Source organism: Hylobates moloch, unplaced genomic scaffold (genome assembly GCF_009828535.3).
Source record: "Hylobates moloch isolate HMO894 unplaced genomic scaffold, HMol_V3 SCAFFOLD_11, whole genome shotgun sequence".
In the NCBI taxonomy this organism is placed as follows: domain Eukaryota; kingdom Metazoa; phylum Chordata; class Mammalia; order Primates; family Hylobatidae; genus Hylobates; species Hylobates moloch.
In genome coordinates this window covers 80,908,293-80,925,852 of record NW_026652286.1, presented here as the reverse complement: position 1 = coordinate 80,925,852, position 17,560 = coordinate 80,908,293, and the positions used below count along the sequence as shown (strand labels likewise).

General features: G+C 39.0%; 2 protein-coding genes across 10 annotated transcripts in view; one reads left to right on the top strand and one right to left on the bottom strand.

Moving 5' to 3' along the window:
- The window catches only part of ATM (ATM serine/threonine kinase), a 140,691-nt gene that overhangs the window by 5,515 nt on the left and 117,616 nt on the right, over window positions 1-17,560 (bottom strand). For 6 of the 7 annotated variants that reach the window (XM_058424495.1, XM_058424499.1, XM_058424500.1 and 3 more), the window contains 5 exons: window positions 15,310-15,459; window positions 12,780-12,945; window positions 11,321-11,407; window positions 5,544-5,658; window positions 4,444-4,507 (listed from right to left, as the gene is read on the bottom strand). In XM_058424495.1, coding sequence (XP_058280478.1) covers window positions 4,444-4,507; window positions 5,544-5,658; window positions 11,321-11,407; window positions 12,780-12,945; window positions 15,310-15,459 — 582 coding nt within the window. Of the gene's footprint in view, window positions 1-4,443; window positions 4,508-5,543; window positions 5,659-11,320; window positions 11,408-12,779; window positions 12,946-15,305; window positions 15,460-17,560 lie in introns of those variants that run through there. The other variant, XM_058424501.1, reaches the window with a different exon arrangement.
- The window catches only part of CUNH11orf65 (chromosome unknown C11orf65 homolog), a 212,173-nt gene that overhangs the window by 110,254 nt on the left and 84,359 nt on the right, over window positions 1-17,560 (top strand). The gene's annotated exons all lie outside the window — the stretch shown is intronic.

The window sequence follows — 17,560 nt, the reverse complement described above, 5'->3', positions numbered from 1 at the left end:
CCCTGGGTTAGGGTATTTGCTTTGTAGGGCCCAATTCTTCCTCAGCCAGGCTGTCTCAAGGTATAGATTGGGATGTGGGAACTGGAGAGCATGAGCAAGCCTATTTGGACCTCACTCCTAAGCCATCTTCTCCAATAGTTTTATCAGTAACAAACCTGAAATTCTGATCTCCACCCTATTTATTCCTATGGCTCTTTTTCTCTCAGTTCTAAATCTGGGTGGATCCAGAAAGGTATCATTTGTTAAAACCTCCTCAAAACCCAAGGTTTGGTGCTGCGTTTGGAATCTTGAGATATATATTAGGTGTAGAATTAGGATACCAAAACAACTGACATGGCCAGAGCAAGTGGCTTTAGGTCTTAAATTTTAGAAAGCGAGGTCATGAGGAATTTCTGATATTGGCAGTTCAGAACAGCTAACTGCTCTGGTATTTATAAACACAGAACTTTAAAAAAAAATAGGCTTTAGCAAATGCTTACAAATCTTAGTAATAAGTGGAGACAATACAAAGAATGATTCTACAGGGCATTCCAGTATTACAAGGTTGGAACACTTTTTTGCTGCTACCTGTATACAGTTTCTCAGTAAATCTGCAGGTTGGGACTATAAAATGCCTTTAGCAGATTTAGTTTCAGGACATGTACTAGATTAGCAGAACCAAAATCTCTCTATTTTTTAATGCTGCTTTGAGTGTCCTCCAGGACCATTAAATACTGTGGAGAAACTGAGCTTGATTACATGTAGCTTGTTCGTTAAGTTCAAGGGTTCCTATGTGACTTGTGACAGCGTCCAAGTTGGGCACTGACATGGCTTTAGATTTCAGAGATCCAAACCAGTTTCACCCACAAAGGGGAAACATTAATATATTTTATTAATGAACTAATGAAAAGGAATGAAGGCCTCTAATATAGACTAGATGGTTTTCTTGGGTTGAAGTAGAAGAAAAATCCAAATTACTTCAAAACCAAGGGCTTCTGTCAGGAATCATACTTGCAAATATTAGAATTAAGGAGGAACTGGAATAAGTAAAAAATTATGCTTCAGTCTGACAAGACAGAAGTGGTTGGAAACAGTAAAGGAATAGAGACTGATTAAGCTAGAGCAGGGTTTCTCAGTCTCAGCACTACTGTCATTTTGGATGGAGTATTTCTTTGCTGTGGGGGCTAACTTGTACATTCTGGGGTGTTCAGCAGCATCCCTGGCCTCTACCCAGTAGATGCCAATACTATCCTCATCTCCCATCCCCAACTGTGACAATCAAAAATGCCTCCAGACATTGCCAACTGTCCTCTAGGGGACAAAATTGCTCTTGGCTAAGCATCACTGAGCTAGAGGGAGAGATATATTTCCTTAGCAGAACACATAAAATCTTAGAGGACAGAATGGTCCATTAGGAAGAAAATGAAATCTTGAAGGCCAGGAGAGACAAATACACTGAGAGGAAAAGGGAAATACACCCAGGGTAAAGTGCTCTGAAGGAGGGGCTTAGGAAGCGGGGAGATCAGTTCAGAAATAGTGACTGTGTCTCAATGAAATCTAAGAGAAGAAAAGAAATGAATCCAAGAGAGGAGAGAAATGATGTCCCAGAGGACTGGGAACCAGGATGCTATTGAGAAGCACCCTCCTAAAGCTGAAGGCAGAAAGGGTCTTACTGTGGTAAGATCACTGGGGAAATTATTCTTGAAGATTGGGACAATCACACCAAATGATTTTGAGAAATTCGGACAGATTTACGGAGGGAAGATTAGGTAGATGAGTGTAAAATACACAAAGCATTGGAGGGTGTGTCTAAAGGTGAGAGTTATTCTAGGTGGAGGTGCAAATCACTTTTCAGACTCAAAACCCTCACTCAGAGGAAATCCAAAGTCCTCACAATGGCAAAGGATCTGGCCACTGTCACTTCTCTAATTTGATCTCCTATCACTCTAAAAGATGAAGTCCATAAGCAGTTTGGCATTAAACTAGTAAGATTTCTGAGGCCCTAAAAGAACTACCTTCTTCTGGTGAGTGTTAGGTAGGATACAACTACTGGAAGAAACTCCCAAATCCACCTTAGCATAAAAATCTCTTGTGACTGAAACTAGGTAGAGTAAAATACTAAAGAATATGCTAAGCTGCTTTGACTCTTTAATTTGAAAAGTTTGGGTTTTTTTTTTTTTTTTTCTAAGACAGAGTCTTGCTCTTGTCGCCCAGGCTGGAGGGAAATGGTGCAATTTCAGCTCACTACAACCTCCGCCTCCTGGGTTCAAGCGATTCTCCTGCCTCAGCCTCCTGAGTAGCTGGGATTACAGGTGCCTGCCATCACGCCCAGCTAATTTTTGTATTTTTATTAGAGACGGGGTTTCACCATGTTGGCCAAACTGGTCTTGAACTCCTGACCTCAGGTGATCCACCTGTCTCGGCCTCTCAAAGTGCTGGGATTACAGGCGTGAGCCACCGCGCCCGGCCCTCTTTTTCTTACATGAAAAAGTGCAAGATGATATAACTTTAGAGTTTAATTTCGACATTATTGAGGCATCCATGTTACCATGTATTATTTTTTTTAAATGTTACACATCATGCTTATTTTCTTATCATTTATTCTTACTGCAGAACCAATGGCAAACTGTAACAAATGACAACATGTATGAACAGAATTTGAAATGGGTAAAAGAAAAAAGAATGTATTTTTAACCTTGGGAATAGCACAGCCTTGGATTTAATTTTACCAACATATTATTGGGACCTATTTCAGTAAACTCTTTTTTTTTTTTTTTTTTTTGAGACGGAGTATCACTCTGTCGCCCAGGCTGGAGTGCAGTGGTGCCATCTCGGCTCACTGCAAGCTCCACCTCCCGGGTTCACGCCATTCTCCTGCCTCAGCCTCCTGAGTAGCTGGGACTACAGGCGCCTGCCACTGCGCCCGGCTAATTTTTTGTATTTTTCTTAGTAGAGACGGGGTTTCACTGTGTTAGCCAGGATGGTCTCGATCTCCTGACCTCATGATCCACCCGCCTCAGCCTCCCAAAGTGCTGGGATTACAGGCGTGAGCCACCGCGCCCGGCCTCAGTAAACTCTTTGTAGCAAAATCTGTATTACCATCTGCAGTCCAAAGGAGATCTATAAAGATGCCTCGGTTCATAAAGGTGCACAAAGGACCACCCTGATGGACTGTTACTCATCTTCCAAGGGATAAAGCCCCACCCTTATTGACCACAGCCTTAATGGTTAATGCCAGTGAATTAAGACAGTTCTCATATCCTAGTTGAACAGTAGGAGAGATTTTTAAAAATACACATATTCCTGCCCCATCCCTAGAAACCTGGTTTGAATTTGATCAGCATCAATGTTTTTTAAATGCAGTACAAGTAATACTAACATGCAGCCAGTCCAACATAATCAGGTTAAAGGAAGAAAAGCTGAGGAGTGGAAAAGAGGCAGGCCCATACTGCACTCTACCTGCCATGTTTCCCTGGGGAGGCCACATTCCTTTTTTTTTTTTTGAGACGGAGTCTCGCTCTGTCACCCAGGCTGGAGTGCAGTGGCGCAGTCTCGGCTCACTGCAAGCTCCGCCTCCCGGGTTCACGCCATTCTCCTGCCTCAGCCTCTCCGAGTAGCTGGGACTACAGGCGCCTGCCACTACGCCCGGCTAATTTTTTTTGTATTTTTAGTAGAGACGGGGTTTCACCGTGGTCTCGATCTCCTGACCTCGTGATCCGCCCGCCTCGGCCTCCCAAAGTGCTGGGATTATAAGCGTGAGCCACCGCGCCCGGCCGCCACATTCCTGATTTCTTGTCTCACATACCCTTACCAGATTGGTGAATGACTGGCATAGGCACTAACAGCACAGACACTGAAATTTGTTTGACTTCCTTTTTTCTGCCCTGGATCAAGACAAGGCAGTGATCCTGATTACATGTATTTGCTCTGCAGGCCCAAACCCTATTCGGGTGAGCTGTCCCAAGGTTAAGACAGCAGAGAGGTACTGAGGTAGCACCAGCAGTAAACTAGTCTGGCCCTCATTCCTAAGCCATGTTCCTCTAGTAATGATGCTGACAATTTGATCTCCATTTGTCTGACTAATTAGTTCTAAACCTGGGCAGGGAAAAAGGAGATATAAATTACTGATTTTTCTTAAACCCTAATGGAAACCATTCTGAAAATAATAATACCATATGGAATATCTAAATGTCAAAGAGTTGATTTATGAATTGAAAACTAGAGACTACTTACAATGCTCTAACATTCCAAGAAACTCGAGGGGGGCTGAAGGCATTTCTAAACCAGTATTTTTGGATGTGTGAAAAGGCTAAGGGTGCAATCTCCTCCCTTCTGTTGCCCAGCCACATCCCCCTATGTTAAAATGAAGCAGTGCTCTTCATATCAGTGACTTCCTGACGAGATACACAGTCTATCTGGTAAAAATAAATAAATAAATAAATCCTTCCTTATAAAATACTTTACCTCTACAATGGTTAACAGAGTTTCCTGAGAGTTTCTCATCACTTCCATGGTTTTCTCACAGCATCTAGAGTCAAACATTATAAATACGGATTTTGTTACACACCAAGATTTTCAACATATCTTTATCTGTATACTGCCATGTGTAGTATGCTGAGCGTATGCTTAATCTACACATTTGTATCTCAAAATAGCATAATACTTGGCAGAGTGGGCTTTCATTAGATATTTGAAATGAATACAAATATGTATTTGACTATTTCACAAGCTTGGTATTTACAAGAATAACACAACACTACTATGAAAGATTTCTTTCAGTCTTTGATTTTCTTTTCTTTTCTTTTGGCAATGGGGTCTTGCTGCATTGCCCAGGCTGGTCTCAAACTCCTGGGGCCAAGTTATCCTCCTGCCTCAGCCTCCCAAGTAGCTGGGATTACAGGCATGCACCACTGTGCTCAGCTCTCAGTCTTTGATTATTGTGGCAATTATTAGTTTACATTGACTGCAATCTGCCCCAATCCAAGTGAGTACACCGACCTATGCTGGGAGAACTACAAGGAACTGCAAAGCTTTTTTAGTAGCACAATGTTATACTAGAACACAAGCTCCTATAAATAAAAATGTAGTCTCTTCTATATGCCCAGTGATGAGCAACCAATAGTAGTTTGGATCATTAAAAAAGAGTCAGCCAGGACAGAGGTGTAAAGTAAAGGTGGGATGCTTACAGAGGAGGTTCTGAATAACAGTATGTATGTTACATGGGCTTAGGTCCCAGGTGGGTGGAAGGGAGGGAAGCTATTATTGCTTTTACCCAGTGTCTTTTCCTTAGTATTGATAAGGCACTGGAATACAATTCTAGCATTAAATTCTACAATCTATAGAAATCTCTAACCCGTATGTGTGTGTGCGTGTGTGTGTGTGTGTGTGTGTTTTAGAGACAGGGTCTTGCTGTATTGCCTAGGCTGGACTCAAACTCCTGGGCTCAAACAGTCCTCCCACTTCAGCCTCCTGAGTAGCTGGGATTACAGGTGCAAAGAACCATGCCCAGCCCATGTAATTTTGACATCAAAAATTATTTCCCTCCTTTACTTCATATCACTTACCTTCTGAAGACACCTTCAACACCAGTAATGCCCATGCCATCCACAATATCTCTGGTGAGTCTAAAAGGAACTGTCTCCGGAGTAGGAAGGATTTTGCCCTGTTCAAAAGCAACACCTAAAGTAAAGAATACAGTGAGGTTAGGAGGTTTGACAGCTAATTTACTTTCTTTCCAGTTAGAATGTGAACTTTACAAAGGCAACAAACCATATGTTACCTATATTCTATGAATACTAGTAAGTATAGTAGTTTACTTCTGCTCTGGCTGCCTTCCTCATCTTCTTCACTGTCTATGAGATCCACCTTAAATCCAAATAACGTAACTACTTCTTAACCTAACTAGAGAAATCTAGGTTAAAGGGTGATTTTTAAAAATGAAGTAACTACTGGTATAATTTAAAATGGAGACGATATATTTATATTTAAAAAAATTTTAGGCTGGGTGTGGTGGCTCACGCCTGTAATCCCAACACCTTGAGAGGCCGAGGAGGCCTGACACCTGAGGTCAAGAGTTAAGAGACCAGCCTGGCCAACATGGTGAAACCTTGTCTCTACTAAAAATACAAAAATTAGCTGGGCGTGGTGGCAGGCGCCTATAATCCCAGTTACTCAGGAGGCTGAGACAGGAGAATCACTTGAACCTGGGAGGTGAAGGATACATGGAGCTGAGATCGTGCCATTGCACTCCAGCCTGGGCGACAAGAGTGAAACTCCATCTCAAAAAAAAAAAAAAAATTAATGAGACTTTATGAGATAATTAAATGTTCACTTGGAGTTGTAAGAAATTATACAGAAAAGATCATCCCATATGCCTTTTACCCATTTCACCCCAACTGTAATATCCTGCAAAACTATAATACTACTGACATTGACGCAGTCAAGCTATGTAATATAAGGATCCTTCATACTGCCCTGTACGGCCACACCTATTTCCCTCCCATAGCCTATCACCCAGCCCCCTAACCCCCTATTTTTCTAGCAGCCACTAATCTGTTCTCCATTTTTATAATTTTGTCATTTCAAGTATGTTATATAAATGGAAGTGGAATAATCATACAGTATGTAACCTTTTGGGAATAGCTTTTTACACTCAGCCTAATTCTCTGGAGATTCATCCAAATTGTTATGTATATCAATAGTTCTGTTTCTTTTCATTGCTGAGTAGTATTTCAGGGCATGGATGTAACACAGTTTGTTTAAGCATTTGCCCACTGTAGGACATCTGGATTTTTCCGGTTCTTGGCTATTGATGAGTAAAGCTGCTATACACATTTGTAGTACACGGCCATTTTATAAGTAGATTTTGTTGTTAAGTTTTCAGAGTTCTTAAAGATTGTTCTTTTGGTATCAAGTCTAGGAACTCTGTTTAGCCCTAGATGCTGAAGGTTTCCTCTTAATTTTCTTCCTCTGTTGCTCAGCTTGGGTAATTTCTACTGCTCTGTCTTCTGTTCACTGATCATTTCTTCTGTCTCCTCATTCTGCAGTTGAAATTTTTTATTTTATTTACTATATTTTTCTGTTCTAAAATTTCCATCTGGTTCTCCTTTATATCTACTTCTATACTGAGACTAATTATTTCTGTGCTGAGACTTACTATATTTTCATTTGTTTCAAGCATGTTTGTAATTGCTCCTTCAGTGTTTTTATGATGGCTGCTTTAAAATCTTAGATAATTCCAACATCATTGTCATCTCAGTGTTGGCACCTACAGGTGGCCATTTTTCATTAAAGTTGAGATTTTCCTAGTTCCAGGTATGACTAATGATTTTCAATTGACACCTACACCTTTTAGTTATTATGAGACTCAGGATCTTCCTTAAACTTCTGCCTTTGATGCCTTTGGGAGTCACCACCTTGTTACTGCTAGGTAAGGGCAGAGACTAGATTCCCCAATTGGCCTCCACTGACACTCAACAGGGAAAGGGCTTGCTATAGCTGAGTAGGGCTGAAAGTCCAGGTTCCCCGGATATGTCCACTGACATCAAGGAGTGAGTCAGAAAAAAGGAAAAAAAGGTTGGAAAATATAGACTAGCAGGTAACAGTATAAATGATACACTGAGAAGGCCTAACATAGGGTTATTGGAGTCCCAGAAACAGGGAAGAACCTGGATGGACCCTATGACATGACTATGTGATGACAGAATGTGATGGAAGTGATACTGTGCAAGTTGCAGGCCTAGCCCTTAACTTCCACTTCCTTCCCCTTGGAGCCCCGAGATGCTGAGTAGGTCCAGGACACTAGTGTGGACAGAGAGGCCACATAGGAGTGCTGAAGCATCAGACATGTAAGTGAAAAAGCCATCATGAACTCTGGCCCAGCTGAGTCTTAACTCCAGCCCCAGATGCTAACTGCAGCTGCATGAGAGATTCTAAGTGAAAACTGCCCAGCTGAGCCCAGTCAACAGACTATGAGAGATAATAATAAATAAATTGTGATTTTAAGCTACTAAATTTTGGGGTGGTTTGTTATGCAGCAACAGGTAACCAAACAGATATACACAGAATAGTATACAAATCACCCAAGTGTGACTCACTGAGATTTGTGCAAAGTGAACAAATCTACGTTAACAGAACTCTACCAGCATTCCAGAGGTCCCCCTTCAGCCCCTCCTACCAGTCACTAATCACCTCTTTCAAAGGGTCACTCACCACTATCCTGATTTCTAACACTATACATTAATTTTATCAGCTTTTGAATTTTATGTAAATGGAATTATACATATGTACTCTTTTGTGTTGGAATCTTTCACTTAGCATTATATTTGTGAGAGTCTTCTATATTGTGTGTTATTGTTCATTCAATCTCATTATATACAAAGAGAATATAAATATATGACAATTTGTTCATCCATTCTACCTATGATGGATATCTGGATTGTTTCCAGTTAGGGGCTATTATGAATAGTGCTACTATAAACATTTTCATACATATGTATGTATTTCTGTTGGAGTGGAATTGATGGGTCACAGGATATACATAAAGTCAGCTTTAGTGGGTAATGCCAAACAATATTCCAAAGGGGTTGTACCAATTTACCCTTCTCATTTATAGATGCTTTTAGCATGACCTGAATGGACACAGGTTGGCATACTCCTACCTCTAATTTGCGTCTTCCAGACCACTGCCCTTTCATTCTCAGATAAAGTCTGGCTCCTCTGTTGAGATCCCCACCTTCTAGCTCTAACAAATCCCTCCCATCTTAATGTTTACTATGTAAACCTGTAAGGTTTTCTCTCACATTCACTGAATGTTGGCATGGACCTGGCTCACAATCTTCCCCTCTGTCCCAACTCTAGAATTCATTCTGGGGAAAACCATATAATATCCGTGACCATCTCTGTTCTAATGGAATTCAATTTCAATTTCATTCTATCTTAGCGAACCACTCATATGGGTTGTACTCCAGAAATGAGTCTGCTAAAACTGCACCTTCTTAGACATTGTAAATTGTACATTCTAATCAAAACCTCTTCTCCTTCTACCCCTTATTCTTACTACACAGTCTTCAAATTTGACTGAGATTTCTAGTTTATTAGCCCTCTTCCTTCCCTAACTCAGCCCGGGGGTAGAGACAATAAGCTTGATTACTCTCATCAGTGCTTCAAATCTTCTTGTCCCCTTGTCCCTCTGCCACATCTCCCATTTTAAACTACAACTTAAGCTCCAAGGATGTTGAGGACTGCTGGAAAATCATACAACAACCCTATTGGCTCCACTACAAATTAGGATTGAAAGTGCCCCTTAAACTGCTTGGCATGTCTTATTTATTTATCCCTTTCTAGTCAGGTCTTGGTCTCATTTCCATGGCAAATTTTAGAATTTTATTGATCTTTTAAGGCCAGTTACCATCCCTCCAATTCCTAGCAAATGAGCATGCTTTCTATTTCTCAGCAAAAACAGAATAGCAAATATAATTCCTTCATACTCCTTCCTCTCCAGCTTAAGACTTTCCTATTGGCATCACTTTTCCTTCTCTCTCAGCAGAAAAGCTAACATGCCTCCAATCTAAAGCCAATGCTATCAGACTTACGTACTTTATGATTTCCCTTGCTATTTCAATTATCTTTTGTTTTTCTCCTGTATCTTCAATATCTAACAGGTTTAAACCTCTCCTGTCTTAAAAAAGCAAGGACCAAATATGCCTCTCATTCCTGCAGCAAATTTCTCTGCCATCCTTCCCTTCCCTTCTAAACTTCTTGTAGGAAGATTCCACATTCTTTTTTTTTTTTTGGAGACGGAGTCTTGCTCTGTCACCCAGGCCGAAGTGCAGTGGCGCGATCTTAGCTCACTGCAACCTCTGCCTCTCCGGTTCAAGTGACTCTCCTGCCTCAGCCTCCCAAGTAGCTGGGACTACAGGTGCCCACCACCTCACCTGGCTAATTTTTTGTATTTTAGTAGAGATGGGGTTTCACCATGTTGGCCAGGAAGGTCTCAATCTCGTGACCTCATGATCCACCTGCCTCGGCCTCCCAAAGTGTTGGGATTACAGGCGTGAGCCACCGCACCTGGCAGATTCCACATTCTTAATCTACACATCCTTAACTTCCATTCAGTCCTTGCCTTTTTACAGTATGGTTTCCTCCATTCTATCCAAAGGGGACTTCCAAGGCCTCTAAGATTGATTACTTGTTAAATTCAAAGGTCTATTTTCAGCATTCATCCTCTCTGACCTTTCTGTATCAGATACTATTGAGCACTACTTCTTTCATAAAAGATTTTCCCCTCTTGCCTTCCAAGATCCTGACTTCCTAGTTTTCAAGACTTGAGTACTTCTCATCTTTTTCTGGCTCAGCCTTTCCAAGGCTCACTTTCCTTATGATTTCATCTTTAGGTCTCTTTATCAAGGATGATGTGTAAGATCAGAACCTCCTCCAGCCCAGTGACTTCAACTGAAATCTGTTTGCTGAAGATTCTGGATCTCCATCATTACATTCACACTTCTTTCTTATATATTAAACTGTCTATTCCACCTAGAAATCCCATTAATACTTCAAGATAATGAGCAAAACTAAATTCATCACTTTCTTATTATTTACAAAACTTGATATATTCCTTAGCTAGAAGCTTCAGTTATCTGGGGGCCCCACTCCCCCACTTTTTCCTCATCTAGTATCACTGGTACAGTTTACTACAAAAATGTCCCTCAAATCTAATATTCTGGTTTCTACAACTTTAGTATAAATCTTCATCATTTCTCATCTAAACTATTACAATATCCCTTAATTTTTCTTCCTGCTGCCAATACCACTCCCCAAAGTGCTCCTGAAATTATATTTCTGAAAATAAAATATTATCATGTCCTTCATTTATTTCCTATGGTTTAATGCAATGAAGTTGAAACTCCTTAGCCTGGCTTTTCACAGTCTAGTACCAATCTCTCTCTCAAGCGACTCAACTACAAGCTTACTTCACTCCAGACACATTTAATGTCTCACCACTCCCACAACATGCTACATCTTAAAATTACTCCTTGTTTTGGTGGAATAGCCCTGATTCCTTCTTTTGAATCTGCTCTATCTTCTGTCTGAATTATGCTTTCTTTCTTGAAGACCAGGCTCAAAAGTCACCTCATCTATTAAGTTTCACTCAGTATCCCAGGCAGAGTTAACTGTTTCTTCCAGGACAACTGTTTATGCTGAAAACAAAAAAACCCAATATTTACTGCTTCCATGTATCTGTCTCTCTTTTATATTTGTAATATCTTGGTAGACAAACAACATTCCATGATGACCAAATATTTACTAAAAAGAATAGAGATACACAGATTTTATTACTTACCTAAATCTATATGTACAAGTTCTGCTGACTGCTCATTTATCAAGATATTCTGTACATGTCTATCACCAAGTCCAAGTATGTAACCAACTGGAAAAAAAAAAAACGAACAATCTGAAATCACTGATTCCATCTCTTTCTAATATACAGCCTTAATTTCAATTAAGACCACTAACGTGGTATAATCTTTGAGTAGTTTAGGATTTTTAGCCTACTTAAATGATGTGCATAACTGGCCATATTGAGTTTAACTCAAATCTTGCCAGCTATTTTAATGCATATTGCATTTTACAAATCCTAGATGATTTGCTAAAAAAATTTTCTCTTTACTAATAGGCACACATTTTAAAATATTAGTATTTAAAAAATTATTGTGGCTAAAGTTGAGACCCATTATTTACCTGGGCCAAAGCTGTGCATTATATGTACTCAAATTTTTATTGAACATACTTATAAAATGAGAAGTCTATGGATAAACTCTTCACTCTTCAGTGAAACTTTCTTCTCCTGGATGAATTATATTTAACACAAATTAATCATTCATTCATTTCACCAGGTATGTATCCCCCCAAAAAACTGCATTTCTGTATTTAAGACAGATGATGACATGCACTAATGGGAGAAATCACATGGTATTACAAAAAAAAACATTGGGTAGGGAATCAGAATGACTGGGTGTCTGGCTCACTCTGTCATTAACTAGGCCTACTTTCTTGTTTATAAACTAGTTGTATCAGTTTAGTGATTCTCTATGTAGAAGAGAGTTTCACAATTACCTGGGAACTCTTTCAAAACATACATGCCCTGCCTTCCTGGGGTATAGTATGTAAGTGATGGAGGGAGTCATCTTTAGTTAAAAAAAAAAAAAAAAATTGATTATATGATCTCTAATGTTTCCATTAGTTCTCATACTCTAGGATTTTGTTAACCATACTATCTACCTATTCTAATTTCTTAAGGAAAAAAAGTCAAAATATATATTGTACACAAAATATTTAAATATATCTCATGATTTCTATTCTGAAAACAAAATTCTACTAAACAGTATTAATCACTAGGTGATAATATTTAGAGGTATTTTAGAGGTTATATGCAAAAGAACAAAACTAATTAAAGGAAATAAGTTATCACAGGTTTCATTATTTTCCAAAGAAAGTCTCAGAAAATAATATATTGAGAGGAGAGAAAATATGCCATATTCACTATAAAACGAAGAAAACCCTGTCTTTTTATTATTTATCGAAGTAGGAGAATTCTCTTCTGCATAAGTTATAAAAAGGTAGACGCTAAGAATCAGGATGAACAAGAAACATGATTTAATAATGAAGATGGTTTGGTTACTAACCACATCATCACTGTCATCCCCCTGCAACTCAGAATGTAGAAAAAGTGCTGAATCAAACAAAAATAAAACCTGCCAAACAACAAAGTGCTGAATCTACTATATGTACAAGAAGATTACCAATAGAAGAAGTGGCTACACTGCGCGTATAAGCCAATCGCTTCTCAAACCAAATAGCTGGATCCAAGAATTTTTCCATGCAGAAGTAACGGAAAACTGGTTGAAAATTTTGGCAAACATCCATGAAGACTTCATATTTCTCTTCAAAAGACTTTTTTTGCACCTCCTTTAAATAGAGCATATATATAATTATTTTTCAATATTGTGTTCAATTAAACTAATATACACATTTTTATATAAAAATATGACAGATATGGGGCAATAAAGATGAACAGGATACATTACCTACAAGAAGCTAACAGTCTGGACAGGGAAGCAATTAATTACAAGTGATAATCCCTTTAGGATTTCCATATTAATTGTTGGGGGAGGAAGCACACCTACAGTGACTGTTATTTGTTTTGATTAAATTCTAATTTGAATAATCCTGTAATCTTAAGCAGAAGTAAACACAGAAATGCCTAAGTAGTTCCAGATAACCTCAGATGGCATCACAGCATTGGGTTGCAATAGAAAACAGGAAAAGAGAAAGAATAGAAGAATCCCTCATGGATGGCAGCTGACATGACTCAGATCTCTATCCTCCAACATCTTCTTGCTATAAAATACTACCTGAAGCAAAGCTTACCGACTTCAACTCCCTCCCATCTATGTGCTGATGATTTCTAAATCTGTATGTTTGGCCCAGATATCTTTATTAAGCTTTAGCTTAATGTGCTTCTCAAGCTGCCATTCAGCATCTTCACTTGGATCACTTCCAAATTCAAATACTGCTTCATCTCTGGCAAACTTTAGTCACCTCTTCTATTCTTCAGTGCAGCAAAGAGCTTCACCATCTACCCAGCTGCCCCAACCAGAAAACTGGGAGGCACTGGCCACTCCTTTTCTCCAACATTTTTTTTTTTTGGAGACAGGGTGACAGGGTCTCTGTCACCTGGACTGGAGTGCAGGGGTGTGATCACAGCTCACTGCAACTTTGGCCCCTGAGCTCAAGCAATCCTCCCACCTCAGCCTCGAGTAGCTGGGATTACAGGCATGTGCCACCATTACCTGGCTGACTTTTTATTTTTTTGTAGAGATGGGGTCTCACTGTTTCCCAGGCTGATCTTAAACTCCCGGGCTCAAGCAATCCTCCCGCCTTGGTATCCTTAAGTGCTGGGATTACAGGCATGCGCTACCACACCCGCCCCCCAACCTTATTTTTAATCAGCGATCAAATCCTATGAATTCTGCCTCCTTCATATTTCTCATCTCTACCCACGATTCTCCCTTCCTACTGCCATTCATCTCAGTTCAGACCATCTCATGCCTCCAGTTTGCATTCTCAAAAATAGAACCCACAGTGCTGTCGGAATTTCTTTCTAAAATGCAAGTCTGATATAACTATCCTTTAGGGTCTTATAAGGCCTATAGCATAAAGTACAAACTCCTTTGCATTTCATAAAGCAACAGTCCATCTTTTGACCAACAATTACTGCTCCACTCTCATCTTTTCTTCCTCAAACACTAAGCCTATGCTTATGTTGTCTTTGCCTGCTCATGCCTCCTCTCCTTTGCTTATATGCTCCTTCTGCCTGGAAAAACAACTCATTTACAAAACTCAGCTCACACACCTTTTCCTCTGTGAAGCAGTTCTTGGATCTACTTCTCTCTATTCTCCCCACCCCAGGTAGAACTAAGCACTTCCTCCTCCATACCTACACTGTACCCTGTGTGCCCTGTACAGACTTCCATCACAACACCTATAGCACTTGTCACACATTTTAAAAAACATGTCACAGAAAGCACAATAAAATGAACAGTAAATGGATTTTGGATTTAGACAAGGCTCAAATCCTTGCTCTGTTTATTAGTTCACTGGCCTTGGGCAAGTTCTCTGAACTTCTCATTTTAAAATGGGGATAAGGATCATGATGATTAGTCGTAATATTTGTGAAGTCTTAAGTCAGCACAGTACCTGGTAGATAGAAAGCATACAATAAATGTTGCTGACTCAGTGAATGAGTATCAGACTCGATGGCCAATGTGACACTGTAAATGTCTCAGAAGGTTTTCTGTATCAGTATCATAAAAAATTACTTAATAATCTTGTTGTTGTTGTTTTAGTGTATTTGTTTTTTAGAGATGGGGTCTTGCTCTGTTGCCCAGGCTGGCCTCAAAATCCTGGGCTCAAGTGATCCCGCAGACTCAGCCTCTCAAGTAGCTGGGATTACAGGTGCATGCCATCGAGCCTAGCATTTTAGTGTTTTGTTTGCTAAGAATTAGTTTATCCCAAATTGAAAGCCAATCAGCACACACTGAATAACCTTTACATTTCTTATCTGACAAGGGTTGACATATTATATAGTTTAAAATCCTTCCTTTTTCACTCACACACTTTCATTCTGATGAGTTTTTCTTTTACTTAGTATCTTTGACAATTACCTGATGAAATTAAAGTTTTTTTGTATTCTACAATATCTGATAGCTGTCAGCTTTAATAAGCCATTAAATAATCTTGCAATAACCTTTAATTTTGGGTGTCACTCACCATCATTTTCTTTTGGCACTGAAAGGCACTGAAATCATTTGGCCTGTATCTTTTATGAGCACCATCTTCATTGTTAACAAGAAATTCACCAATGGGGACAGTTCCTGTGCACCATTCAAGAACACCACTTCGCTGAGAGAGGGGAACCACCTGGAGTTACAGATTAAATACCTTTTAATTTTAAAAGGCCATTAAAGAGCATTTGATGATCATTCAGCTATCAGAGTCAGTGCAAAGCATTTTTTTTCAAGTTGTATTAATATTTCTCTGTCCATAGAAGACAAAGCTCCTTGGAGGAAACCAATCGGAAATAAGCTCAAAGAATATAATTTTCCAGCCTGCTGCCTAGATGTTTGAGAGCCTGCCCATCACTCAATCCCCAGGATTCTCTGAGAGGTCACTCCTGTTAATTATACTCACCGTCATCTGTCATTAATCCATACTTAGTTTGCCCAGTTAGGAGAGGAATTAACTGTTTTCCTTACAATTTTAATATCAATTAAATTTGGGGAGTTTCACTTGGAAATTATTACCCATGAATGTGGTCTCAATTTTAGTGTAACTTCATTATTGAAATTACATGTACTCTTGCTTTACAGTCTTACTATCTTCACAGAGAGAAAATGTACTCCTAAATATAAAATAAGCAATTTTACTAGAAAAGTTTTTAAAATTATATTATAAACATACATAAAGTATAGAAAATGATATTAACAGATACCCTTTTATCCATTAAACAGGTTTATCAAATCTAGGATTTTCTCACATTTGCTGGGGAAGAGATGAAGCTCCCCCGTGTGTGCTTCACTGACCCCAAATCCCTCCCACCATCAAGATGACTGTTAGCTGGTTTATCATGTTCTTGTATTTTTTAGTATATTTTTATCTCAAAGCTATATGTACACAAATAGTTTTAAGTATTAGGTGAAAAAATTATGATACTATATGTATTCTTCTGTAATTTGGTTTTTTATTCAATACTATTTTATCCTAACTATGTGAGCATATTTAACTCTACATCATTGATTTTAACAGCTATATACTACATAAATACAACAGTTATCCAATCTGCATATTAACATTTACATTGTTTCCACATTTCCATGAAATACTGCTGCAATGAAATAAACTACTCGTGAACATATTTCAGTGTCTCTAGGCAGGGGTGGGTGTCCAATCTTTTGGATTCCCTGGGCCACATTGGAAGAATTGCCTTGGGCCATACATAAATACACTAACACTAATGATTGCTGATGAGCTAAAAGAGAAAGAAAAAAACTGCTGATGAGCTAAAAAAGAAAAAAAAACTGCGAAAAAAAATCTCATGTTTTAAGAAAGTTTACAAATTTGTGTTGGGCTGCACTCAAAGCCATCCTGTAGGCTGCATGTGGCCTGCAGGCTGTGGGTTGGACAAGTTTGCTCTAGGGTATATACCCAGGAATTTAACAGCTGAACCAGAGGAGATGTGTATCTTCAACTCGGTTAACCAGATATTGCCAGTAACTATTCAAAGTGGCTGTACTTATTTATATACCCACCAGTAGAGTTATTCTATAACTTTCCCAATACTTAATATTGTCAGACTTTTTATATTTTGCTAATCTGAGGGTAAGAGTATTTCACTGTGGTTTTAATTTGTATTTTCCAGATTACTAGAAAAGTTGAATATCATTGTATTCTTCATATAAATCCCTTGTTCTTTATATTAAAATGATCCTTTTTGTTCTAATTAACATTATTATATTCATTTTCTCAGCTGGTCACTTGTCTTTATGGTGTCTTTAATTCTATACATTTTTTAATTTTAATTTTTTCACATATGTTGAACTCTTTTGTGTCTTCAGGAAGCATTTGATTAATTTATTAACATTTATTTGTTGAGGGCCTATTATGTGTTACACATAGGGCTAGGGCACTGAGAACAGAGTGGCAAAAAGGCAGATGAAGACTATGCCCTCATAAAGTTTCATTCTGGTGAGGAACATATATCCTAATAAACATTTCATGATATTAGATAATAAGTATAAGAGAACAAAACGTAAGTTTAAAAAAGAGAGAAAGTAGGTAATGGCAACATGGTCTGAGGCCTTTCTGAGAGTAACACTGGAGCAGAAGCCTGAATGAAGTAAGGGAGTGACTGGTGTGAAGATCTGAGGGAAAAGCATTCCAGGCAGAAGCAGAAAAGCCCTGAGGCAGAAACAAATTGGTGTGTCTAAGCTGTTGCAAAAGACCAGATAAGTCAAGTGGAGAT